Here is a 26946-nt window from a genome sequence, read left to right on the forward strand (position 1 = left end):
AGTCATGCCCTCTTGCCCTAGCATCCCCTACAATGGGAAGTAACTTTGTCATATCTAATCTTTTCAGTCCTTTTAACATTTGGAATGTTTCTATGAGATCCCCCCTCATTCTCCTGAACCCCAGGGAATACAGCCCAAGAGCTGCCAGACCTTCCTAATACAGTAACCCTCTCATTCCTCCAATCATTCTACTGAATCTTTTCTGAACCCTGTTCAATGTCAGTATATCCTCTCTATCATAAGAAGCCCAAAATTGCACAATACTCTAAGTGTGGTCTTACGATTGCCTTATAGAGCCTCAACATCACATCCCGGCTCTGATATTCTACACCTCTAGAAATGAATGCCAACATTGCATTCACCTTCTTCACAACCGACTCAACCTGCAGGTTAACCTTTCGGGCATCTTGCACAAGGACTCCCAAGTTTTTGGCATCCCTGCATTTTAATGCTTTCCCCATGTAAATAACAGTTTGCCAGTTTATTTCTTCCACCAAAGTGCATGATCATACACCTTCCAACATTGTATTTCATTTGCCAATTCATTGCCTATTCCCCTAAATATCTAAGTCTCTCTGCATGCTCTCTGTTTCCTCAACACTACCCATTCCTCCGTCTACTCTTTTTTTTCTGCCGACCAGCCAGTGCTCCATCCATACTAGTAACTTCCCTGTAATTCCATGGGCTTTTATCTTGCTAAGCAGCCTCATGTGCGGCACCTTGTCAAATGGCCTTCTGAAAATCAAAGTACACCATTTCTACTGCATCTTCTTTGTATACCCTGTTTGTAATTTCTTCAAAGAACTGCAGGATCTTCCTTTCAGGAAACGATGCTGGCGTTGGCCTGTCTTGTCATGTGGCTCCAGTACGCTGTAATCTCATCCCTAACAATCGATTCCAACAACTTCCCAACCACTGATATCAGGCTAACAGGTCTACAGTTTCCTTTCTGCTGCCTCCCACCCTTGTTAAGTAGCGGAGTAACATTTGCAATTTTCCAGTTACCCGGTACAATGCCAGAATCTACCGATTCTTGAAAGATCATCGTAAACGCCACCGCAGTCGCTAGAGCTACTTTCTTCAGAACCCGTGGGTGCATTCCATCAGGTCCAGGAGATTTATCCACCCTCAGACCATTAAGCCTCCTGAGTACCGTCTCAGTCGTAATTTTCGCTGCAGGAACCTCACTTCCATGACACTTTTGAATGTCCGGTGTACTGCTGACGTCCCGGTGAATTAATCTGAGCTCACTAATCCGATCAAAACCGAATACAGTAACTGCTTGGGGTGCGGTGGGAGGGGGGGGGGAGTGGAGAAGCGTATCGACTGACAAACCCATCTTTTTGTTTCTGATTATCAAGTGGAAGTAATATTTACTCCGGAGTGCACGTTTACCCACAAAAACAATAACGGACTCAAAGAGATCCGAATCGGGAGACCCAGTACAAGGTAGGTTACTGAGAAATATATATTTAGTCACAAAACAAGAAATTTGAGAATGTTGGAAATCCAGAGCAACACACACAAAACTCAGCAGGTCAAGCAGCATCTCGGGAGATGAATAGAGAATCAACGTCCGGATGAAAAGCCCCGGATCTGAAACGTCGACTGTAATATTCCTGTCCATAGAAGCTGCCTTATCTGCTCAATTCTTCCAGAAGTTTGTGTGTGCTGCTCTCTAACTTTCGGTGAAGGTATTCCTATGAAATACAGTCATCTCACCGTTGCACGCAACTGTTCAATAAACTTCAGATATTGCCGAATTGTTGTCCGGGTAACTAAGAAATCACGTGGCCTTAAATGTATTATTTCTCTGTTCGGTTGTTTGTGATGAGGGTCTCCCTTGATTGTCTGCGAGCTGCAAGGAGAGTTATTCACACAACACCAACACCACCGCAACGAGTCCGCACGGCGCCCCTATCCCCAGACCGCGTGTCGTCCCGATCCCCAGGTCAGTGATTTTATCAAGGTCCGGTGACTGCCACTCGGCAGTCAGAGCGTCATCTCGGGTGCAGACCCAATGAAACAAGATAAGGGACGTATCGAGGTTATGCTCCATGCTGTCAGTTACGTACTCTATCTAATAAAACATTGAAGATTGTCGCATTAGGGAAATCGAATGGTATTCCAATAGTCTTGCTTAATTTTGCAGGATATATTTTACAGGCAATTGATGAAATTCTTATCCATTAAATAATTAAAATAAATCTTCCGTGAGGGAAATGTGAAACGCAAACAGAGTGTACTGGAAGTGTTCAGTAGATTGGGGAACAGCTGTGGACAGGCTCAATTCTGATTATGGTCCCTCGACCTGAAAAAAAGTATTACACCGTCTGTCTTGTTGAATAATTCCAGCATTTAAAATTATTTTGAAGATTTTTTGTAAAACTTGCTGTATTGGATGTAACGATCCAGTGGTAACCAGATGATATGCTCCAATAAATCCTGAACGAAATTTAGGCGCTGAAGACCTGCCAGTGAAAATATAGTGGTTTAAGGCAAGACATCGTGATGCTGTACGCGGGACTGGCTTTCCACATTGCCTCAAACAAGATATGTAGTCTTGCCAGTGACGTCAATACTTCGTAATTTAAAAAAAAATGGAAGGAGACTCTGAGAATCAGGTGTGATGGAGAAATGTGTACAATTTGGCGAAGTGAGGAATAGATGTGCCAAGGTCAGCAGAAGTGTTTGAGCACTCGCTGCTGTACCAGATGTCCATTGATCACCATAGCGCCACTAGTGGTCGGAGGGCACAAGCTGTATGTGTTTCCTGCTCAGGACCTCCAACCTGCATTGCCATTCTGTTGACTTGACAAGCCAGTGTGACACCTCACTCTTGCTCATGTCACGGGATTGCCTGGAAAAGCACGGGCATCTCATCCAGTCATCCGGCCATAAAGTATCTTCCAGAAGTTCTATGGGTGTGTGCAGAAGGATCAAGCCTTATCATGATTTCATTGGGAAGGACTATATTTTTGGCAGTATGTTGCTCTGTACAGATATCAGCTTTCTCCTTTATACCTAAATTAATACCGGACCCTATTCTTGATTTTGTTTCTTGCAGAGAACTAGAATCTGTTAACACCTGTCTTCACAATGGCTGATGGAGCCAGCGAGGGACGAGACTCAGAGGCGTCAACATCAGAAAAACACCCGGGTACGCAGCCATCCTGTCATTTCCACCAAAGTGGCCAGTCGTATATTTGTTATTCGTACTGTATCTGCCAGGTATTTCTCAACTTCCTGGACAAATTTAAATCTGTCGGCAGCCTGTCTCTTCGATTCTCGCCTTCCATCCAGATTTAGGTCATTCAGAAACATGGAGATGTTTCATTTATTTCCCTCGTGGAAATAGCCTTTCTGAATATCTCGGGTCCTGGCATTGATTCCGGTGGTACCACTCCTCACTCATTGCCATTCGGAAAACAATCACTTTATGCCTAATCTATGTAATTCGATCAACAAATTCGTGTCCGTATCATTACTTTATCCGCAACCCCTCGTGGTTTACGCTTGCCTGATAATCTGTAATGTGTGATTTTACTGAAAATCCTAATATTCTACATTCGCTGGTCTCTCCTTATATATTCTGCTAGTTGCATCCTCAAAAGTATTGCAAGGGGTTCAGCCAGTGTGATTTCTGTTTCACAAAGCATTGCTGAATTTGTTAGGCCTTTTGAATTTTCTCCTGATACAGCTTCTACAATGGCCGAGAATTGTTCACATCACTGATGTCAGGCTAAGCAAAATACTGTTCCTAATCTTCGTTTTAACTTCTACTTTCACAGACCTGTGTAATGTTAACCACCTCAAACCATTCATTCAGCTCAAGAAGTAGGTAAATGCAGGTGGGATTAATGAGAATTGAAATATACTGAAGTCGATCTAAGGTGCAACTGCACGCAATACTCCAAACAAGACCTCACGAACGACTCATACAGCTCCAATTTCTCTACTCAGTAGCTAGGTTAACAAAATTAAATGTTCCAGGACTCTCTTTAATACCCTGTCTCCACGTGACGCCACTATCAATTAATTAAATTCCTTGGAGTTGGATCTATATTTCTCAGTGCCATGTCTTTCGCTGTGTAAGTCCTTCCCTGATTTGTGCTTCAAAATGGTAACACCTGTGTGTGTCTATTTCTGATTGTGTTTGGTAACATGGTGCACCGACCTTAGGTTCTAGATGGAAAGGTGTTGAGCAATAAAGGTTCGATAATGTCTTTAGTTTCCTTCGCTTCGCTCCACAGGTCCGAGCTCAGTAATCACCGAGCTCCTGGCAAACTGGAACGATTTCAAGCTTCTGCAGTTGATTGACTTCTACCGGGACAGGCTGGAGCAGGCGATGGAAGGAGTGGTGCACGGAATGAGCCTGGCGTTAACGTTCGAGAATCAGTTCAGTGAAGAGGAACATCGGGTAAGTGAGCGAGAGAATGGGTTTGAATGTTCACACATCATAGGTGTCCAAAATCTGACTCATCGGATATTAAAGCAGATAAATGAACAACTGGGAAATAAATACTGAATATACAGTGGCATGCAAAAGTTTGGGCACCCTTGGTCAAAATTTCTGTTACTGTGAATAGTTAAGCGAGTAAAAGATGACCTGATTTCCAAAAGGCATAAAGTTATAGATGACACATTTCTTTAATATTTTAAGTGTTTTTTTTTTTTAAATTTCCATCTTTTACAGTTTTAAAATGACAAAAAAGGAAAAGGGCCCGAAGCAAAAGTTTGGGCACCCTGTATGGTCAGTACTCAGTAATACCCCTTTTGGCAAATATCACATAATATAAACGCTTTCTGTAGCCAGCTAAGGGTCTTTGAATTCTTGTTTGGAGGATTTTCGCCCATTCGTCCTTGCAAAAGGCTTCTAGTTTTCTGAGATTCTTGGTCCGTCTTGCGTGCACTGCTCTTCTGAGGTCTATCGACAGATTTTCGATGACATTTAGGTCGGGGGACTGAGAGGGCCATGGCAAAACCTTCAGCTTGCACCTCTTGAGGTAGTCCATTTTGTATTTTTGAGGTGTGTTTAGGATCATTATCCTGTTGTAGAAGACAGACGGTGTGATGTTTGCTTCCAGAAATTTGCTGGCATTTAATCAAATTCATTCTTCCCTCTACCAGTGAAACGTTCCCCGTGCCACTGGCTGCAACACAAGCCCAAAGCATGATCGATCCACCCCCATGCTTAACAGTTGGAGAGGTGTACTTTTCATGAAATTCTGCACCCTTTTTTCTCCAAACATACCTTTGCTCATTGCGGCCAAAAAGTTCTATTTCAACTTCATGTTTCCAAAATGCACTAGGCTTGTTTAAGTGTTCCTTTGCAAACTTCTGACGCTGAATTTTGTGGACGCAGAAAAGGTTTTCTTCTGATGACTCTTCCATGAAGGTCATATTTGTGCAGGTGTCGCTGCACAGTAGAACAGTACACCACCACTCCAGAGTCTGCAAAACTTTCCTCAAGGTCTTTTCCAGTCAAACGGGGTTTTGATTTGTCTTTCTAGCAATCCTACGATCAGTTCTCTTGAAAGCTTTCTTCGTCTTCCAGACCTCAACTTGACCTCCACCGTTCCTGTTAACTGCCATTTCTTAATTACCTCATGAACTGAGGAAACGGCTACCTGAAAACGCTTTGCTATCTTCTTATAGTCTTCTCCTGCTTTGTGGGCATCATTTATTTTAATTTTCAGAGCGCTAGGCAGCTGCTTAGAGGAGCCCATGGCTGCTGATTGTTGAGACAAGGTTTGAGGATTCCGGGTATTTATAAAGCTCTGAAATTTGCATCACCTGGTCTTTCCTAACGATGATTGTGAACAATCCATAGCTCTAACAAGCTAATTAAGGTCTGAGACCTTAGTAAAAGTTATCTGAGAGCTCAAATCTCTTGGGGTGCCCAAACTTTTACATAGTGCTCTTTTCCTTTTTTTTCACTCTAAAATTGTACAAAACAAAAATAATACACTAATCTTGTTTAAAATGTTGAAAAGAATGTTTCATCTTTAACTTCATGTCTTTTGGAGATCAGTTCATTTTCTACTCACTTAACGATTCACAGTAACAGAAATTTTGACCAGGGGTGCCCAAATTTTGCATGCCCTGTACAATCACAAAATTATAAATCTGCACCAATGACAGAAAAGGGGTGAAAATATCCCCCGGACTGGTGGGTGATTGCTCATTTTCACAGCGAGGGAAGCGGGTAACTGTTGTATAGGCTTAACATAATGGACATTAAATAGAAATATGATACGGTATTTCGGTTTAGGACGATCGCAGAGCGTGACCGTAGGATTTCAGTGAAAACCTGGGCATCATCTGTGGGTGTCACAGGAACTCGACAGTGTTCTCTTTTGGGTGGAGGTGCTTGTGTTATAATTTGTAACTGCAAACTGTGTCTTGCGTGGTACACTACCATGTTGTGATGTTGTGATGTAATCACTGAAGAAACGCCACCAGAAAAGAAAATGGAAATACAGTGGGTGCCAGTCGCCGTCATGTTGGATACTGGCAGACTGAGATTAATCGCATCATCTTTTCTGTAACTTCTCTGAGACTGAACACGTGCTATAAAAAAAGCTTCTTGACTTCTTTGTTCATCTGCTTTATGATAAATCATATTTTATGATTTCTTATTGACACTGTCAAATCTGATGAGGAATTATTTATGGGTTGGAATCATTGTAACAAAGCTGTCACAGACCAGCCAGGATCTCATTGACTGGTGGGCCAGGTTCACGGTGAATGCCCCTCTCTGTTCTCTGCTCTGAATGTACAGCCCATCTCCAGAGAGGATCGGCATCCGGCCGTGTGATCCCGATAAAGGGAACATCGCTTACTTCGCATTCTCTGTGAATCTGGCAGTCCCCAATATGTTCATTTCTGCACCTCACAGAAAATCTCTGATCTCGCTGATAAGGGAGAGTTGGCGGATGGTTCTAAACTCCTCTTGAGCCTGGTGATTGAGAGAGGCTCCCGCGCCCGGAGGGTGATGTGGGAATCGTTTGTGAAAATGCGGAATGGCGTCCCAAAGTTGGACAAAATACTTAAAGAAATACAGGAATATGGTGAGATAATAGTAGAGATTAATGTCAATTCGGATTCAAACAATGCACACTTTATAATTCAACACATCTGATTTCACCAAACTGTTTAAAATTAAACAGGTTGTGCACCGTACGAGCGATCAGACCCCGCTCAAGGTTTACGGGAGATCCCCAGTGAGCTGAAAGGTAGGTGAAGAAAATGCTGTTTCCACCAACCGCTGACACTTGCGCAGAACGGTCATGTTGATGAGTCACGGGGGTTTGACCAGGTAAATGTCGTCACTGTGACACAGTACATACTAAGGCACATAGAAACATCGTCTCCTGGAGGAAGAGTTTTCAGAGGACATAATGAGGAACGAGGCTGAGAGTCGGGACTTGAGGAAAGGGGTGACTCCTCTCTGGTGCCTGGAACTACAGCTGCTTCCACCGGGGTCAGAGCATACGAAGGAGCAATCCGGTGGAGGGGAAATCTGGGAAACCTCTACACCCCAAAAGGTCGAAACCTCACCCTACCTGCCTCTCTCCCCCTTCCCCACTGCCGAACATCCCTCATCCTAATTCATTTCTCTAAACTCCGTCAGTCCCCGCAGATAATCAGTTCTTCGAGTTGGACATCGATTGAAGTTCTAGTCACAGAATACCAGCAACAGCTTCCCTTTAAACAGAAAACCAGGTCATATTCCAACTAACCTGTCCAATCCCAAAAAAGCAACTGTAACCCAGTCTGTTTATATCTGCACTCTCTTAATGCAAACAGTGGGAAGTCCATCAGGAGACAGTGGAGGTGAGGGGAGGGTGGGGGGGCAGTGAGGGTTGAAAAATCTACAGAACTGAAATTCATGTCTGCCTGTGGTGTGTGATGGAAACTGTGGACGGGTAAGAGCTGTCAATTAGGTCAGAGAAACCCAGTGTTGTGTTAATGCGGCGAGGAAACTGAGAAGAACTGAAGAAATCGATAAAAAAAATGTTGAGATAAATTACATGCTCCAGACTGATGAGAAGCTCACTTCATCCATAAGCACATTGTGCCTGTGGAAATGGAGCCCTGGGCAGTGCAAGTGCTCAGAGTCCGAAAAGCTTCATATTCACAGACAGTGTTGTATCATCCAACTGCACATCTAACAGAAGTGAGGGCGAAGGAAAGACAGATATTGCAACAGTTATTAATCTTACAGTAGCCAATGTTGTATCTCAGTATTCGAAAGTCTTCATCAGAAACATGAGGAATCCCTGCCAGTGTCCTGGTTCAGCGTCTCTCATTTCCAAGAACAAATTCCAAATATGTTATTGTTCTTATAGGACCTGAGATAGGCTAATTAGGAACTTTAGAAAGACCTCTCAGTCTCTGTCACTTCCGTAATTATTGTTTCGGTCCATATTCTGCCACCAAAACCCCTCAGTTTCCTTGCACCACTGACTTAGTATATCTCTACAAATTGCCTGCAAAATTATTCTTCAATGTTCTTCATGCTGCTTGCCAAGGGAACAGATACAGCTGTAGAATTCTCACACTGACTTAGAAATATAGATATGTAGAAAACCTACAACACAATGCAGGCCCATCGGCCCTCAATGCTGCGCCTAACATTGAGTAATGTCAGTTACTTCAGAAATTACCTATGTTTACGCATAGCCCTCTATTTTTCGAAGCTCTATGTACCTATCCAGGAGTCTCTTAAAAGACGCTATCGTACCCATTCCCACCACCGGCAGACCATTCCAAACACTGACCACTCTCTGCGTAAAAAACTTACCCCTGACATCTCCTTTTTACCTACTTCCAAGCACCTTAAAACTATGTCCTCTCATGCTAGCCATTTCAGCCCTGGGAAAAAGCCTCTGACTATCCACACGATCAGTGCCTCTCATTATTTTGTACACCTCTGTCACGTCACTTCTCATCCTCCAGAGAGAAAAGGCCGAGTTCACTCAACCTCTTCTCAAAATGCATGCTCCCTAATCCAGGCAACATCCTTGTAAATCCCCTCTGCACCCTTTCTATATTTTCCATATTCTTCCTGTACTGAGGTGACCAGAACCGAGCACAGTATTCCAGGTGGGGTCTGACCAGAGTCCTATGTAGCCGTAACATTACATCTCAATTCTTAAACTCAGTCCCACGGTTGATGAAGGCCAATGCACCGTATACCTTCTTAATTACAGAGTCAACCTGCGCAGCAGCTTTGAGTGTACTGTGGACTCGGACCCCATGATCCCTCCGATCCTCCACACTGCCAAAAGGCTTACCATTGATATTATATTTTGCCATCATATTTGACCTACCAATATAAACCACCTCACGCTTATCTGGGTTAAACTCCATCTGCCATCTCTCCGCCCAATTTTGCATCCTATCGATGTCCCGCTGTAACCTCTGACAGCCCTCCACACAATCCACAACTCTCCCAAGCTTTGTGTCATCAGCGAATGTATTAATCCATTACTCCACTTCCTCATCCAGGTCAATGATAAAAATCACGAAGTGAAAGGGACCCCGAACAGATCCCTGAGTCATCGACCTCCATGCAGAATATGAACCACCTACAACCACACTTTGCCTTCTGTGGGCAAGCCAGTTCTACATCCACAAAGCAATGCCCCCTTGGATCGTATGACTTCGTACTTTCTCAATAAGCCTTGCATAGGGTACCATGCCAAATGCCTTGCTAAAATCCATTATACTGTACATCTACTGCTCTACCTCATCAATGTGTTTAGTCACATCCTCAAAAAAAATCAATCAGGCTCGTAAGGCACGACATGCCTTTGATAAAACAATGCTCACTATTCCTAATCATATTATGCCTCTCTGAATGTTCATAAATCCTGCCTCTCAGTGTCTTTTCCATCGGTCTACCAATTCCTGAAGTAAGATTCACTGGTCTATAATTTCCAGTGCAATCTCTACTCCCTTTCTTGAATAAGGGAACAACATCTACAAACCTACAACCCACTGGAACCTCTCCTGTCCCGATTGATGATGCGTTGATAGTTGCCAGAGACTCATCAATCTGCTCCGTCGCCTCCCGTAGTAACCTGGGGTGCATCTCGTCTGGTCCCGGAGACTTTTCCAAAAACTCCAGCACGTCCTCTTTCTTCATGTCTGTATGCTCGCCAAGATCCTTTTCCGTAGTGAATACTGAAGCAAAGTACTTACTAGGAACCTCTGCTATCTCTTCCGGTTCCATACTCAGTTTTCCACTGTCACACTTGATTGGTCCTATTCTCTCTTATCATCTTGCTGTTCACATACTTGTAGAATGCCTTGGGTGGTTTCCTTAATCTTTCCCGCCAAGGCCTTCTCATGGCCCCTTCTGGCTCTCCTAATTTCATCCTTAAGCGCCTTCCTGCTAGCCTTATAATCTTCTAGGTCTCTAGCATTGCCTAGATTTTTGAACCTTTTGTAAGCTTTTCTTTTCTTCTTGACGAGATTTTCAACAGCTTTTGTACACCACGGTTCCTGTACCCTACGCACCTATGCAGAATGCCACGCAAATATCCCCTGAACGTTTGCCACATTTCTGCCATACATTTCCCTGAGAACATCTGTTCCCAATTTATGATTCCAAGTTCCTGCCCAATTACTTCATATTTCTCCTCACTCCTAACTTGTCTGTTCCTACGCCGCTCTAATGCTATGGTAAAGGAGACAGAATTGTGATAACTATCTCCAAAATGCTATTCCACTGAGAGATCTGACACTTGACCAGGTTCATTTCCCAATACCAGATCAAGTACAGCTTCTCCTCTTGTAGGCTTATCTACATATTATATCGGGAAACCTTCCTGAATACACCTAGCAAACTCCACCTCATCTGAAGCCCTTGCTCTAGGGTGATTGCAATCAATATTTTGGAAATTAAAACCTCCCGCCACGCCAACCCGGTTATTCTTGCATCGTTACAGAATCTGTCTCCCCATCTGCTGCTCGATGTCCATGTTACTATTGGGAGGTCGATAAAAAAACGCCCAGTAGAGTTATTGACCTCTTCCTGTTTATAACTTCCACCCACAGAGACTCAGTAGGCAATCCCTCCATAACTTCCTCCTTTCCTGCAACCGTGACATTATCTCTGATCAGCAGTGCCACGCCCACCCCTTTTGTCTTCCTCCCTGTTCTTTCTGAAACACCTAAATCCTGGCACTCTAGGTAACCACTTCTGAACATGCAATAGATACTCCCCTGGATCTTTAAAGAACAACTTCTCTACTAGTTTGCTATTCTCTAATGTAACTGTTTATACAATCCATGCTTTCCTACGTTCCCTGTCTCACTCGAATACGTTGAATGAATGGCTACTGAGAAAACATGCCTGCATCGTTTAGCGCCAGATCACCAGTGTTTTCCTCAGAACTCTCAACTCTCTAAGAAGATGATATAAACGGTATTTGCTGGCCCCGGATACATGGTGAAGACTAAAATGTCATTTTCAAGATCCGTTACACAATAAACGTCTATGTAGAGTATACCTGTTATTTGGAAACCCCACACACCCCTGGCAGGATCCTAATGCGCTGTGAAACCCTGCACATCTCTGGCAGGGTACTGACACACCGCTAGACACCACACACCCCTGGCAGGATCCTAATGCGCTGTGAAACCCTGCACATCTCTGGCAGGGTACTGACACACCGCTAGACACCACAGACCCCTGGCAGGATCCTAATGCGCTGTGAAACCCTGCACATCTCTGGCAGGGTACTGACACACCGCTAGACACCACACACCCCTGGCAGGATCCTAATGCGCTGTGAAACCCTGCACATCTCTGGCAGGGTACTGACACACCGCTAGACACCACACACCCCTGGCAGGATCCTAATGCGCTGTGAAACCCTGCACATCTCTGGCAGGGTACTGACACACCGCTAGACACCACAGACCCCTGGCAGGATCCTAATGCGCTGTGAAACCCTGCACATCTCTGGCAGGGTACTGACACACCGCTAGACACCACACGCCCCTGGCAGGATCCTAATGCGCTGTGAAACCCTGCACGTCTCTGGCAGGGTACTGACACACCGCTAGACACCACACGCCCCTGGCAGGGGCTGACACGCTGTGAGACTCCACAAGCCTCTTGCCATCTACCTACACGCTGCGAGATGCCATACACTCCTGCAAGAGCCGTCACACAATGTGAAACCCTTTAACTACTTTACAAGGCTCCGGAACACGCTGAGGTCCCGCACACTCCTGTCAGGATCCTGACATACCGTGAGGTTTCACATTCTTCAGGTGTACTTTCACTGCAAGTAACTTTCCCACACCTCATCCAGACCAGGTCCTACATTGACATCGGCTATCCCTTATCTCAGGACGGGCTCGGGTTTCAGTGGGAGAGGTTTCGGGAACAATGAACACAACTCAAGTTCTGAGATGGTTATGAATAAAGAGAGGTCTGCAGCTTAGGTGATACACAGGGTGGGGATGTTAAATTGGGGAAGGCAGATTAAATGGTAGAAGTCAGGTGAGGAGCAACTGTTACAGGGCAAATCTCCGTCTGGTGAGAGTCGATATATATCAGCTGATCAGAATTTCGAACCGGCATGTTGCAAAGAGGATTAGAGCATAGTTTGTCACCGTCCCGTGACGGTGACGGGAAATGTTGTGAATTTAGTCTGCAAATGAAATATATGGTTTCTGAAGCTGAGGTGAGACAATGAGTAATGGAGAGGGGAGAAGAGTCTCAAAGAGTCCAGTGGGGTATCGTCGTGGCTATCCCTCGAGGTCGAGGATGATGGTCTTCATTCTGAAGAAGTGGTCCCCAGAGCGAAGACGCCTGTGCGTGAATTTGTTTAACGAATACTTGATGTTGCACTCCAAGAAGCACACAATACTTCACAAATCAACCAACTGATTCCAATGGCATGGAAACCACGACGATTGGAGCTGGTGGATTTGTTGCAGCCTTCATCCGCCTTCACAGCCGTTGAGTGGGGTATAGATCAGTTGCAGAGGCGAGTGGGCAAATAGCAGATGGAGTTTAATCCAGAAAAGTGTGAAGGTATGGGGGATGTTTAAAGTAGCTGGCAGACGCTAACATCATTGAGGTGCAGAGGGGGTTTGTTGTCAATGTCCGTAGCTCGCTAGGTGTGACAACACAGGTAAATGAAGAAGATACGATCACATAGTTCACTTCATTGTACGGAGCACTAAGTCTATCGAAGCTTTAGGTTACAGATGTATAAAACTTTGGTTTGGCTGCACTTGGAGAATTGGTTCAATTCTGTCGGTCCATTACAGGAAGGATCTGGAGAACTCGGAGAAGAGAGGTTTACCAGATGCTACCGGGATTGGAAATGATCCTGCTTTTCAAAATTTTAGTTCAATTTGAATAATAGATCTGTAGCATCCACTCTCTCCCTTTCTCCAGAGCAGTGGTGTGCCTTGGGGATCGGTTTTGGGATCCCTACTGTTCGTGATTTTTATAAATGATCTGGATGAGGAAGTGGAGGGATGGTTTAGTAAATCTGCTGACGACACAAAGTTTGAGGGTGTAGTGAATAGTGTGAAGGGCTGTCAGAGATTACAACGAGACATTGATGGGATGCAAAACTGGGCTGAGAAGTGGCAAATAGAGTTTAACCCAGATAAGTGTGAGATGGTTTATTTTGTTAGGGCAAATATGATGGCAGAATATAGCATTAATGGTAAGATTCTTGGAAGTGTGGAGGATCAGAGGGATCTTGGGGTCCGAGTTCATAGGACACTCAAAGTTGCAATGTAAGTTGACTCTGTGGTTAAGAAGGCATATGGTGCATTGGCCTTCATCAGTCGTGGGATTGATTTTAAGAACCAAGTTGTAATATTACAGCTATACAAGACAGTGGTAAGAGTCCACTTGGAGTACTGTACTCAATTCTGGTCGCCTCAGTACAGGAAGGACGTGGAAACCATAGAAAAGGTGCAGAGGAGATTTACAAAGATGTTTCCTAGATTGGGTAGAATGCCTTACAGTATGAGTGTGCTCGGACTTGTTTCCTTGGAGCGACGGAGGATGAGAAGTGACCTGATAGAGGTGTACAAGATAATGAGAGGCATTGATCGAGTGGATAGTCAAAGGCTTTTCCCCAGGGCTGAAATGGCTAGCACGAGAGCGCATAGTTTTAAGGTGCTTGGAAGTAGGTACAGAGGAGATGTCAGGGGTAAGTTTTCTTTCGCAGAGAGTGGTGAGTGCGTGGAATGGGCTGCCGGCGACGTTAGTGGAAGCGGAAATGGTAGGGTCTTCTGAGAAACTCCTGGATGGCGACATGGAGCTGAGAAAAGTAGAGGGCTATGGATAAAGCCTAGGCAATTCTAAGGTAGTGACATGTTCGGCACAGAATTGTTGGCTGAAGAGTCTGTATTGTTCTCTAGGTTTTCTATGTCTCTATGTTTTTATTCTCCCTGTCCTGCTGAGTATTTCCCGTGTATACTGTTTAGTGGACATGAGACTGCAGATCTGCAGGCCCGGACATTCTTCTGGATGATCTCGGTGAGTTGTCCAGCATCCGTGGTATAGTAGGGTGAATAAATTATTTATGTTTGATTAGAAACGCTGATTGTCTGAGTCAGCTTTGCGAGACCTTGACAGCTGACCCCCACCACCCCTACAACGTTGCTGATCGACATGCAGTAGGTTTCTTTTGTTTTATTCTGTTACGTACCCCGTAACTGGGTTGCCAAACCAGCAGAAATGGACCACTTAGTTGGAGTCTGGTTTAACAGAAATTAATAAAGTTTTATTAAAGAAATAAGTAACACAGTACTCTAATCGTAAGGATGTAAATGAAACAGGTTAGCAATGATAATACACACGTGTACACAGAACTAGGGTAACAGGAGTCAGCCAAGTTCTATCGCAGTCTAGGGGTAAAATGATCAGTCTCAAGTGACGCAGAGTTCAGTTCAGCTTAGTACAGTTTGCAGTAATCGCTGTTGTGCTGTTGGAGAGAGAGAGAGAATGCAAATTTTGATTCAAACAGACCTTTGATGTTCTTCGCAGTTAGCTTTCGGGCGAACCCATTTATGTCTTCTGTGGTCACCGACTGTGATCCCTCCGTTCTGGATACGACCGTTCTTCCGCGGTGAACCCGGCACCCAGGCAAGGGCGGGCACACACACCAGGTTCCCGCCGATCGTTCCTTTTCACCCTGTCAGTCTATGGTCGGTTCCCTCGAACCAGACCTCCAACTTTAACCAACTTGTGGGGGCACACCGCTCTTCCAGGGTCTCATTATCTCGTGATCTCGTGGTGTGTGTCGTGCCTTAGCGAACCTGTTCTTTTTATCCCCCTGCTGGGGTATCGCCTGTCCATTAAACTTCAAACAGTTCAGGTTCAAAGCAATCGATCTGTCAATATCTGAAATGTCTTTCTTTCTCTTTAATCTCGCTCTTCTCTCTTATTAGCATTTTGAATGTTTCTCCATTGTTCCCCTTATCTCTCTCATCAGCATCAATCTTCTGATAACTTGGTTTTTCGTCACAATTCTGATTCACTGCAACCAAATTTACTTTAGTGTATGAACATATTCTGATAAATTAAATTGATACAAGAGCTTTGTGCTGCACTATTTGTTGTTTACTAAATTCTGAGTTGAGGCGTCTAACATTTTGACTCTTTCTCTGTTCCCATGGAAGATGTTCAACAGAAACACAAGGAGACTCTGCGGGCACAAACCGAAACACTGAGCGTGAACACGATCCTGATGACGGAGAAGGTGAATGTTTTCCAGCTGGTTGATCGATACGCTGAGATCACGGTCATTTCTACTATTCGTGATCGGAGACTGGTGGAACACGAGCTGCTGGCGAGAGGCAGAGACCACGAGGAGTGGAGAAAACAACATCTCCGCAGAGAGCTGGAAAAACTCCGGACTGATCAGTTGTTCCAGAGCAGCTTTTCCCAAAGTAAATGCAAATCTGGGAGTTCGGCAGCATTGGCTGGAGTCCCGGGGATAGGGAAAACAACAATGGTGCAAAAGATTGTTTATGACTGGGCCATGGGGAAAATATACCAACAATTCCAGTTTGTCTTCAGTTTCAAATTCAGGGATTTAAACTCCATTAACTGCAGAATAAACCTGAGGGAACTGATTTTGGATCAGTATCCTTACTTTGGGAATTTCCTGAGAGAGGTTTGGAAAAACCCAGAGGGATTGCTGTTTATATTCGATGGCTTGGATGAATTCAAACATAAAATTGATTTTGCTGACAGTCGGAGAGATACAGAACCTCAGCACAAGTGCCCAGATCCCGAGTGGTGGTGTGAAGTGTCGGATATTGTGTACAGTTTAATCCAGCACAAGCTGCTGCCAGGGTGTTCAGTACTGGTGACCACCCGACCCACTGTGTTACATTTATTAGAAAAGGCAGAAATCAATGTCTGGGCTGAAATCCTGGGATTTGTCGATGAAGAACGGAAGGGATATTTCATGAGGCATTTTGAAGATAAGACGGTAGCAGAAGCTGTTTTCAAACATGTGGAGGAGAACGAGATCCTGTACACCATGAGCTACAATCCCTCCTACTGCTGGATCCTCGCTCTGGCACTGGGACCCTTCTTCGCAAAAAGGGACAGGGACCCCCAGCGAGTTCCCAAGACCATAACCCAACTCTATTCCTACTATATTTACAACATCCTGAAAAACCACGGCCGTGAGATTGAGAACCCCCGTGACGTGTTACTCAGGGTTGGTCAGATGGCCTTCAGAGGTGTGTTTGACAAGAAGATTGTATTTACAAATGGAGATTTAATCAACTACAATCTGAAGCCTTCCCAGTTCTTGTCTGGGTTCTTAATGGAGCTTTTGGAGAGAGAGGATTCTCCCCGATGTGTGGTGTACACATTCCCACACCTCACCATCCAGGAGTTTGTAGCGGCACTCGCACAGTTCCTGAATCCGCATCCCGGGGATATCCTGAAATTCCTCACTGAAGCCCACAACACAACAGATGGCCGATTTGAGGTGTGTCTCCGTTTTGTTGCTGGCCTCTCCTCTCCAATGACAGCTCGGGGCCTGGAGGAGTTTCTGGGACCATTTCCCCGTCAAACAACCTGCCGGGTGATTGACTGGGTGAGGGAGGAGGTTAAACGCCAGAGTGGAAACACGAGGAGTGAAGCTGGTAAAAGGAGCCTCCTGAACACACTGCACTACCTGTTTGAGTCTCAGAATTGTGGGCTGGCTCAGGCCGCACTGGAATCTGTGGAAACACTTTCATTCAGTAGAATGACACTGACCCCGATTGACTGTGCGGTCCTGTCTCATGTCATCGGACTCTGTGATACAATAAAACATATCGACCTAGTTGGCTGCCACATTCAGTGTGAAGGAATCCAGCGGCTGGTACCTGGGCTGCACAAATGCCAGGAGTTGGGGTAACTTCACTTATTTCTCAGTCTGATCTGTGAAAGTATTTCATTATTTTGTTTTAATGTAAAGGTAAAGCAGATTATGAGTTTTTGTGACAAATTAATAGGCGATCGGTCAGTAAATCAAGAACGGGAGTGCCCTATGGTTTCGTGTATAGAGATGTTGGAGACTTCAGATGAGCGAACAATGGTCGTTGGTTTAATGGTAGTAAATCACATGAATGGCCGTGTTTCTCGCTGCATGTGACACGTCAATTGACAATGTTCCTTCTCACTGTTACTGACATCGACACCGACACTGACTGCAGCAGGTATGACGGATCTGCGCACCCTCTTCCCGATGAAGTACAAGAGAGAATCAGAGAAATGTCCCAGTGAGAGGGAGAGAAATACCCGAGATTATCCTTCCCAACCCCTCTCCCCCCGTGTGACTATCACGATCACTCCAACAGTGTGACTTTGTTCACTGCCAGATACCCAACACTCATGTGGGCATCACCTCTTCCAATTGTGGGGTTCAATTCTGACCAACCCTCCCCGTGCGATCTACGTCTGCATCACATCCTGTTGTGGAATCTTGCTTCCCCATCTGCCTTCCTCCTATGGGATCTCTCTTTTTCATCCCCCTTTCCTCCTATGGGATCTCTCTTCCCCATTCCCTTTCCTCCTATGGGATCTGTCTTTGCCATATCCTCTTCATCTTGTGGGATGGCTCTTTACCTATCTTCCTTCATTGTGGGATCTAGCTTCCCTATCCCACTTCCTCCTCTGGGATCTATCCTCTGCATACATTTTTCCTCCTGTGGGATCTCTCTTCTCCATTCTCCTTCCTCCTGTGGTAATTATCCACTCCATCCCCCTTCCTCCTGTGGCATCTGTCTTCCACATCCCCCTTCCTCCTGTGGGATTTCTTTTCTCCATTTCCCGTCCTCCCATGGAATCCCTCTTCTCCACCCCCCTCGTCCTGTGGGGATATCTCTTTCCCATCTCCCTTCCTTCTGTGGCATCTTTCTTCTCTATTCTCCTTTCTTCCCGTGGTATCTCTATTCCCCATCTCCCTTCCTCCTGTGGGATTACTCTGCCTATCCCTTTTGCCCTGGCGGGCTTTTCTTCCACCATCTCCCATGGACACGTTCTCATCCACAACTCTTCCTCCCTGTGGGACTTTTTCCAGCCCTCCAACGCTGCAGCTTTCTACCATCTCGTCAGGACTTTTTTTCCAAACGTCGGGGACTGAGACAGAATATAGAAAGTTTACAGAGTCACACCGACAGGCTAAATTACTAACATTCGGAGCTGGGCAGTGAGGGACACTGACAGTCATGTGAATTGGTCAGTGATTTACTGAAGGGTTTAATGTTTCCTGAAATACCGGGTGAAAGGAATTCCCTCAGAACCACTGTCTGAATCAATTTGTTCATCAATTTGTCTGTTTGTGTTTAGACTTGGGATGAATAAACTGGGAGATTCAGGAGTGAAACTGCTGTCTGCAGCTCTGAGGAATCGAGAGTGTAAAATACAGACACTATGGTAAGTGTCAGAAAGGGATATTGCGGTTATAGTCACTGGGTATCTGACACTGAACATTAAGGTGATCAGTAATTGTATTACTGATAAACACTGGGAATTTCTACCGTCTCCTGTCTCTCTGTGGCCTTTACCCACACTCTCCCTTTCATCCACAGGCTGAGCAATGTCGGTCTCACAGATTCTGGTGCCAAGCATCTTGCCTCCGCTCTCAGCACAAACCCTTCACTGACGAAGCTGAACCTGAATGAAAATGAACTAGGAGATTCAGGGGTGAAACTGGTGTCTGAGGCTCTGACGAACTCGGAGTGTAAAATGCAGAAACTGTGGTAAGTGTAAGACTGTGGGAGATTGTCTTTACAGTCACTGGGTGTCTGACGCTGAACATTAATGTGATCAGAATTGTCTTATTGGTCAACATTCGAGATTCATAGCGTCCACTGTCTCTCGGTGTCCTTCACCCTCACTCTCTCTCATCTCCAGGTTGTACAAGGTCGGTCTCACTGATGCTGGTGTCGATGATCTCGTCTCCGCTCTCAGTGCAACCCAATCACTGGCAGAGCTGGATCTGGGATCAAACTCGCTCACAGACCAATCTGTCCCCGCTCTTCGCCGCCTCATACTGGCCCTCCCGAATCTGGAGCGGATCTGGTGAGTGATTGTGTTCATATTCAATGTCATAAAATATCAGCGGATCCGCCGGGTTTCCGCTTGTGTTTGTCTGTGAATGTTGTTGAAACATTAACCCTAGTCCTCTGTTGCTGACACTGTTGTGTAATTTGTTATTTCCTCTTCATTCTTCCATCTGTTTCAGGCTGTGGGACAATCGGATCAGTTGGACCGGGGAAGAGGAACTGAAGTCTCTGCAGGAACTCAGATCCGGACTGAGTCTGATACTGTGAACATCTGAATGTGTGCACATCCCCACCCACAGTTTGACAGACTCTCCGCCCACCCCCTCCCCCGCGCCTTTAATGGACCGTGACAGATTTAATTCCCAAAGTTTCTGACGGACCCCGTCTCCAGCAGCGCGCACTGTGACGTCAGAGTCAGTTCCAGAGACGTAATTCCACCTCCGGATCAGTGGAACTGCCTCCGATGTATGTTCAGTCCGGAGAGCGCCCCCAAGTGATGCCCTGGGTAATTACACAGGCAGTAAGAGCCCGGAGGCAGTGCTCATGGGACACCAGTCCCGGGATGGGGTAATCCGGGGAGTGAATCCTTTTGCCCACTTTGCTGAGGACGGTACATTCCGCAGTGTGGCCGAAATAATAATGTTAAATTGACAAATACCCACAACCTCAAATTGAAAAACAAACTGTACCTCACATGTCCTTTAGAATTATCCCCATCTGATCTTAAATTCATGGCCCCTTCTACTGGAAATTTCAACCCTGAAGAAAAGATACTGTCTGTCTTGTATATCTGTGCCGCTCATAAACTTAGAAACATCAATCAGATCTACTCTCAGCCTCCTCCGCTCTAGTAAATAAAAACAGTCGCTGTTCGTCTAAACTCCAGTCGTCGCGCATGCTCTCTAATCCAGGTAGCACCCTGGTTAATATTTTCAGCAGCCTCTACAAAGACTCGACATCCTTCCTCTAGTGGGGCCACCAGAGTAAATGCATTACTCTGGGTGCGACCACACTTTGTTAAGCTCTCCACCTTTCTTGTAATACCACGAGCATTTATCTTATTCAGCAGCCTTATGTGCAGCACCTTATCAAATGCCTTCTGAAAATCCAAATAAACAATATCCATTAACTCTCCTTTGTCTGTATTTGCTGTTATTTCCTCAAAAATTGCATCAGGAAAGAGAGATTTCCCTCTCAACCACAATCTCCTGTCTTATCACCATATCCTTTCATGCTCTGACTAATTAAGATTCTGTCAACCTCTGCCTTAAATATAACAGATCACCTGTCCTCCTTAGACATCTGTGGCAAAGAATTTCACATATTCTCCACGTTCTGAGTAAACATATTCCTCCTCATCGTTCTAAGTTGACCTCCTTCAGCCCCCTCTATTAGGAGGCTGTGTTTTCTGGTCTCAGACCTCTTCCATCCACCTCCATATCATGAGAAACATCCTCTCTACATCCACTCTATCAAAGCCGTTCAATATTCGATAGGTTTCATTGAAGATCCCAATCATCCTTTTAAATTCCAGTGATTAGCTTCCCAAAGCACCAAAACCTCCTCCTATGACAAGCCTTTCCATTCCGGAATCATTTTTGGGAATCAGTAAATGAAACAGTGTAACTTGGCAAACACCATGCCTGTTCCCTCAAACTCTCAGGGAGACTCTCTCTGTCTGGTTAAAATCACTGAGCACAGCAGTAAGAGTGTAAATAAGTGGAGAGGACTTTGGAGGTCATTCTTGAGTGGGAGATATTAGTGGCCAGTGTTGGAGTATTTAAGTTAAGGATAACAGAATGACATGATGGAATAGTGGTTAGCATAAGCTTTAAGATTGTGTTTCAATTCCGGCCACTGTCCGAAAGGAGCCTGCACGCTTTCGCTGTGGGAGCTTCCTCTGGCTGCCCTGGTTTCCTCCCACATTCCAAAGATGCACAGGTAGGGTTACTGAGTTGTGGATATGCTGTGTTGGCACCGAATGCATGGCAACACTTGCGAACTGCCACGGCACCTCTCCAACGCAAACAACGTGTTTCCCTATATGTGTCAATGCACATGTGACAAATACGGCTGCTATAGTCATTGTTTTCTCTGTGGGGGCTAAGGGCACAGGAAATGCATACACTCGCCCGAGTCCCAACTCCCTCTGTCACCTCAGTCTTGTTTGTCACTATTACTCAAAGCTCTCACGTGGCTTCTCACCTGATGTTGTCTCTGTCTCTGATACAGGGAGTCGATCGATCAAAGTCTATCAGCTTCCTCTAACACACCGGACATTAGTAAGGCTGTGGGCTCTGACAAATTAAACTTTAATGCACAACGAGTGTTGAAGAGCATCCACGTGATGTACCAAAAAGAGATCAAAAATTGATCACTTCTGGAAGTAAACTTCTTTATATTGAGCCTCAGCAGATGGGCAAGATCTTAAATCAATATTTATCCTGCTTTTTTTTCATTGTAGAGAATGATGCAAAACTTAAAATAGTCAATGCAAATGGTTTTGTGATAGTCTACATCATAGCAGAGGAGGTGCTAAATATCTCAAAATGTATTGAGAAATCTCCAGGCCAACAGCACTGTTGGAATGGAGGGAAATGGGAGAGAACTGGCTGAGATGTATGCATCACTAAAATAGGTGATGTGGAAAACAGTGAACATGGTATCGGGACTTGCAGAGAGATCTTGATCATCTCTTGATGTGATCAAATGAATGGCAGATGGAGTATAATTCAGATTAGTATGTTATTTCATTTCGTCAATAATTGAGAATAGGACTTCCAGGAGGCTGAGGAGGTGATAGATAGGACATAGAGTCACAGGAAAGTATAGCACAGAAACAGGCTGTTCACCCCATTGAGTCCATGCTGAACCACTTGAAGTGCCCACTGCCATCAACCTGTACTGGGACCATAGCCATCCATACACATACCATCTGTGTACTGATTCGAACTTCTCTGAAACGTTGAATCGAGTTCATATGCACCACTTGTGCTGGCAGCTTATTCCACACGCATGCAACCCTCTGAGTGAAGAAAGTTTCCCTCGTGTTCCCCTGGACATTTTCACCACTCACCATTAACCTAAGACCTCAATTGTAATCTCACCCAGCCTCAGTGAAAGAAGCCTGCCGGTATTTATGCTATCTATACCTCTCATAATGCTGTATACCTGTATCAGATCTCCTCTCAATCTTCTACGTCCCAAGGAATAAAGTCCTAACCTAGTCAATCTTTCTTTCTAATTTAGATCCTCCAGATCCAGCAACAGCCCTGTAGATTGTCTCCGTACTCTTTCAACCTTGCTTACATCTCTCCTACAGGTCAGGTGATCAAAGTTGCACACAATACTATAAGCCAGGCTTACACAACTTCAACACAACAATACTTTGATTTATGAAGGCCCATCTGCCGTTGTATTCCCAGATTATTTTGCTCTACCACAATCACCAGTGCTCTATTGTTCACTGTGTGAAACCTACCCTTGTGAGGACTTCAGGGTTACATACCTTCTGCCTGATAGTATCTGTGAAAAGATGGCATGGTCTTGATGTTTGATGATAGACGTTGCCTTCTTGAGTAGCACCTCATGTAGAAACTAGTGACAGTGGGGAGGGGTGTGTCTGTAATGTATTGATCTGAGTCATCCACTCTCCCCAGCTCCTTACATTCCTGAACATTCATACTGCCTTGTACAACTTTATTTTTGGACCATTCTCTCTCAACTCGAGCAATTGTTGTGCATGAAAATCCCAGCACGTCAGCAGTTTTGGAGATGCTCAGACTGCCCCATGTGGCACCAACAATTATTTCACTGTCATACTCTTTGATCACTTTCTTCCCCATTCTGATGTTTGGTCTGAACCTTTTGACCATGTTTGCAGGCACTTTTGCATTGAGTTGCTGACTCAAAATTTGCTGTTTAAATATTTGCATTAACAAGCAGATGTACAGGTCTACCTAATAAAGTGACAAATGAATATGTGAAAAAACAGGACACTACGAGCATATTGTTTGAACAACATTACAAATGTGAAGAATACAATGTACTGTATATTTTTTGTGAATAAATTTTGCATGTCAAGTTTTAGAAAAAAATCTAAACATAGAAAATTCGAGATGAACATATTACAGAGAGATTGAAGTGTTATTGCGAATAAAATAATATCAAGTGAACATGAAGCTGCAGCAAACAATCAGGAAGGTAAAGGACATTTTGTCATCATTGTGAGGGGTTAGAGTTTAGAGGACTACTATTACACAAAGGAGGGTGTGTGACATCACCTGGAATATTATGTCCAGCCTTGGTACCATTATTTAAACAAAAGTAGAGACCAGCATTGAAGGTTGATGAGAAGAGATCCACTCAGCTGAATCCTGGGATGAGGAGGTTGTCCTTCCCTGAGGAGCTAAAAGCTTTAGACCTGTGCAGTTTGGAATTTAGAGTAATGAGGGGTGATCTTACTGAAATTTGGAAGGTCCAGAGGGAGATAATAGTGTAGATGTTGAGAAGTTCCCAGGGGTGGGTATGACTCAAATAAGGTGGATGTGGTAACAAGTTGTGTGGTCATTTATAAGTGATGTACATTGGTATTTCTTCTCACTGTGTTAAATCCAGAATCTTAAACACTGGGGTTATGGAATGAAATGGATCAATCTGTGAAGGAATGGAGATTTGAGAGCTTTGTGGAGCTGGTTCAGGAGAGGAGGTGAGGCCAGGGACAAATCACCCAGATCGATTTGAGAAGTGGGTCAGGGTTGAGGAGCCCAGTGACCCAGTCAAGCTCCTGATCTGTTGTGTGTTCCCGTGTGGAGGTGCGGGTGTTTCATGATGTACTTCAAGAGCAGAGGGACGCAATGGACAGTGTTGTAGAATTTAAATCACAATAATAGTGACAGGGATGGGACAGCAGTGATAACTCAGTGGAGAGTAAGACCCGAGGAAGTCTTCACCCTCCAGGTCTCAGCTCCACCTCTCACCTCAGCCTGGTTTCCATCTGTTGTTCAGTGTTCCCCTGTGGCTCCTCACCAGATGTTGCCTCTGTCACTGACAAGAGTCCATCACTCTCGGTCTGATACCTTCCTGTAATAGACCCGTCATTAGTAAAATCTGACCAGTGGAACTCTGCCCACCTTAGATGCTCAGGTCCATCTCTCACCCTGAGGGAGTTCACTCAGTCTGGCCTCTTGCTAATGAAATACCCTCCCTCTACCTCAGGACCTCCTTTAATTACCATGATGGACAATGTAGAGGGTGCTTTACTCTGTCTGGTCACGGGAATGTGAGATGGGAGAGTGTGGAGGGAGCTTCACTATATATCTAATTGTGGGAGTGTGCGATGGTATTGTGTAGAGGCAGATTCACTGTGTCTGACAGCGATATTGTGTGATGGGACCTGCAGAAACAGCTTCACTGTGTCTGACCCCAGGATTGTGTGATGGGATATTGTGCAGGGAGCTGTTCTCCTTGTCTAATCCCTAGGAGTGTGTGATTGGACATTGCAGAGGGAGCTTCACTGCGTGTCTGTTTCCGGGCGTGTGTGATGGGACCGTGTAGAAGTAGGAGTTCCCAAACTGGGTCCAGGTACCCTCAGTTAATGGGAGAGGTCCATGGCAGAGAAAAGCTGGGAACGCAAACACGAGGAAATCTGCAGATGCTGGAATTTCAAGCAACACACAGAAAAGTTGCTGGTGAACGCAGCAGGCGGGACAGCATCTCTAGGAAGAGATACAGTCGACGTTTCGGGCCAAGACGCCTGATATAGGGAGCTTCACTGTCTGAGTGCGGGAGTGTGAACAGAGGGGACTTTACTGTCACTGATGTGGAACCCAGCAGAGGGAGGGAAGACCCGGACACCCACTCACCCACAGAGGGACGGGGAGACAGGGGATCAACATCAATTGCTCTGTCTCCCAGTAAACTCTCCCCTGTCACTGATGTGGAACCCAGCAGAAGGAGGGAAGACCCGGACACCCATTCACCCACAGAGGGACGGGGACAGGGGATCAACATCAATTGCCCTGTCTCCCAGTCACCTCTCCCCTCTGCTGAGCTCCGAGATCTCTCCGTCATTGATCGGGGAGCCCCGCCCACCGCGCGATCATCGCGCTCCGCCCTCCGCCCTCACCGTTAGTTCCTGACCGCGCGAGCTCCAATCGCTCTCTAGCATTGGCCCATGGCTCCGCCCACAGCGCGAGTTTTAAACTCGCTCCAGCATTGGTCAATACCCCCGCCCTTAGCGCGAACTCCAATCTCCCTCCACCATTGGTCAATAACCCCGCCTACGGCGCGAATTCCAATCGCACTCTACCATTGGTCAATAACCCCGCCTACGGCACGAGCTCCAATCTCTCTCCACCATTGGTCAGTGGCTCCGTACAAGGCGCGAGCTCCAATCGCTCTCCCCCATTGGTCGAGAATTCCTGTCGGTTGCGCGAGCTCCGCTCTGCGCTTTTCATCCATCTGGAAAACTCCGCTCAGTCTGACCGAGTCCGAGCAGCTTCTGAGGTGAGGGAGTGTCCGGTGTTTAGTGAGGGTCTCGGGGGAGGGAGAGAGTCTGAGGTGAGGGAGTGTCCTGTGTTTAGTGAGGGTCTCGGGGGAGGGAGAGAGTCTGAGGTGAGGGAGTGTCCGGTGTTTAGTGAGGGTCTCGGGGGAGGGAGAGAGTCTGAGGTGAGGGAGTGTCCGGTGTTTAGTGAAGGTCTCGGGGGAGGGAGAGGGTCTGAGGTGAGGGAGTGTCCGGTGTGTAGTGAGGGTCTCGGGGGGAGGGAGAATGTCTGAGGTGAGGGAGTGTCCGGTGTTTAGTGAGGGTCTCGGAGGATGGAGAAAGTCTGAGGTGAGGGAGTGTCCGGTGTTTAGTGAGGGTCTCGGGGGAGGGAGAGAGTCTGAGGTGAGGGAGTGTCTGGTGTTTAGTCAGGGTCTCTGGGGAGGGAGAGAGTCTGAGGTGAGGGAGTGTCCGGTGTGTAGTGAGGGTCTCGGGGGAGGGAGAGTGTCTGAGGTGAGGGAGTGTCCGGTGCTTAGTGAGGGTCTCCGGGGAGGGAGAGAGTCTGAGGTGAGGGAGTGTCCAGTGTTTAGTGAGGGTCTCGGGGGAGGGAGAGAGTCTGAGGTGAGGGAGTGTCTGGTGTTTAGTGAGGGTCTCGGGGGAGGGAGAGAGTCTGAGGTGAGGGAGTGTCCGGTGTTTAGTGAGGGTCTCGGGGGAGGGAGAGAGTCTGAGGTGAGGGAGTGTCCAGTGTTTAGTGAGGGTCTCGGGGGAGGGAGAGAGTCTGAGATGAGGGAGTGTATATCCTGTTCCTGTGGTGTGTCAGCCTCCGTATTGGTGAGAACAATGTAGATTCGGGTTCCGCATTGTAGAACACCATCGGTTCGCAGACACCCTCT

The 26946-nt window shown here is 45.8% G+C and overlaps 1 protein-coding gene across 2 annotated transcripts; it reads left to right on the forward strand.

Moving 5' to 3' along the window:
- The first annotated feature begins 4333 nt into the window (after positions 1-4333).
- Positions 4334-20364, forward strand: LOC140206982 (NACHT, LRR and PYD domains-containing protein 3-like). 2 transcript variants are annotated; one of them, XM_072275302.1, is made up of 8 exons: positions 4334-4420; positions 6902-7073; positions 7173-7238; positions 15679-17416; positions 18854-18940; positions 19096-19266; positions 19421-19588; positions 19752-20364. In XM_072275302.1, the coding sequence occupies exons 1-8, from the start codon at positions 4349-4351 to the stop codon at positions 19837-19839; spliced, it is 2562 nt and encodes an 853-aa protein (XP_072131403.1). In that variant the 5' UTR covers positions 4334-4348; the 3' UTR covers positions 19840-20364. The 2 variants fall into 2 exon arrangements, with proteins under 2 accessions (XP_072131403.1, XP_072131402.1); XM_072275301.1 differs by lacking the exons at positions 4334-4420; positions 6902-7073; positions 7173-7238; positions 18854-18940 and having other exon boundaries at positions 15672-17416.
- Positions 20365-26946: the final 6582 nt, after the last annotated feature.

This window comes from Mobula birostris, chromosome 13 (genome assembly GCF_030028105.1).
Source record: "Mobula birostris isolate sMobBir1 chromosome 13, sMobBir1.hap1, whole genome shotgun sequence".
Classification (NCBI taxonomy): Eukaryota; Metazoa; Chordata; class Chondrichthyes; order Myliobatiformes; family Myliobatidae; genus Mobula; species Mobula birostris.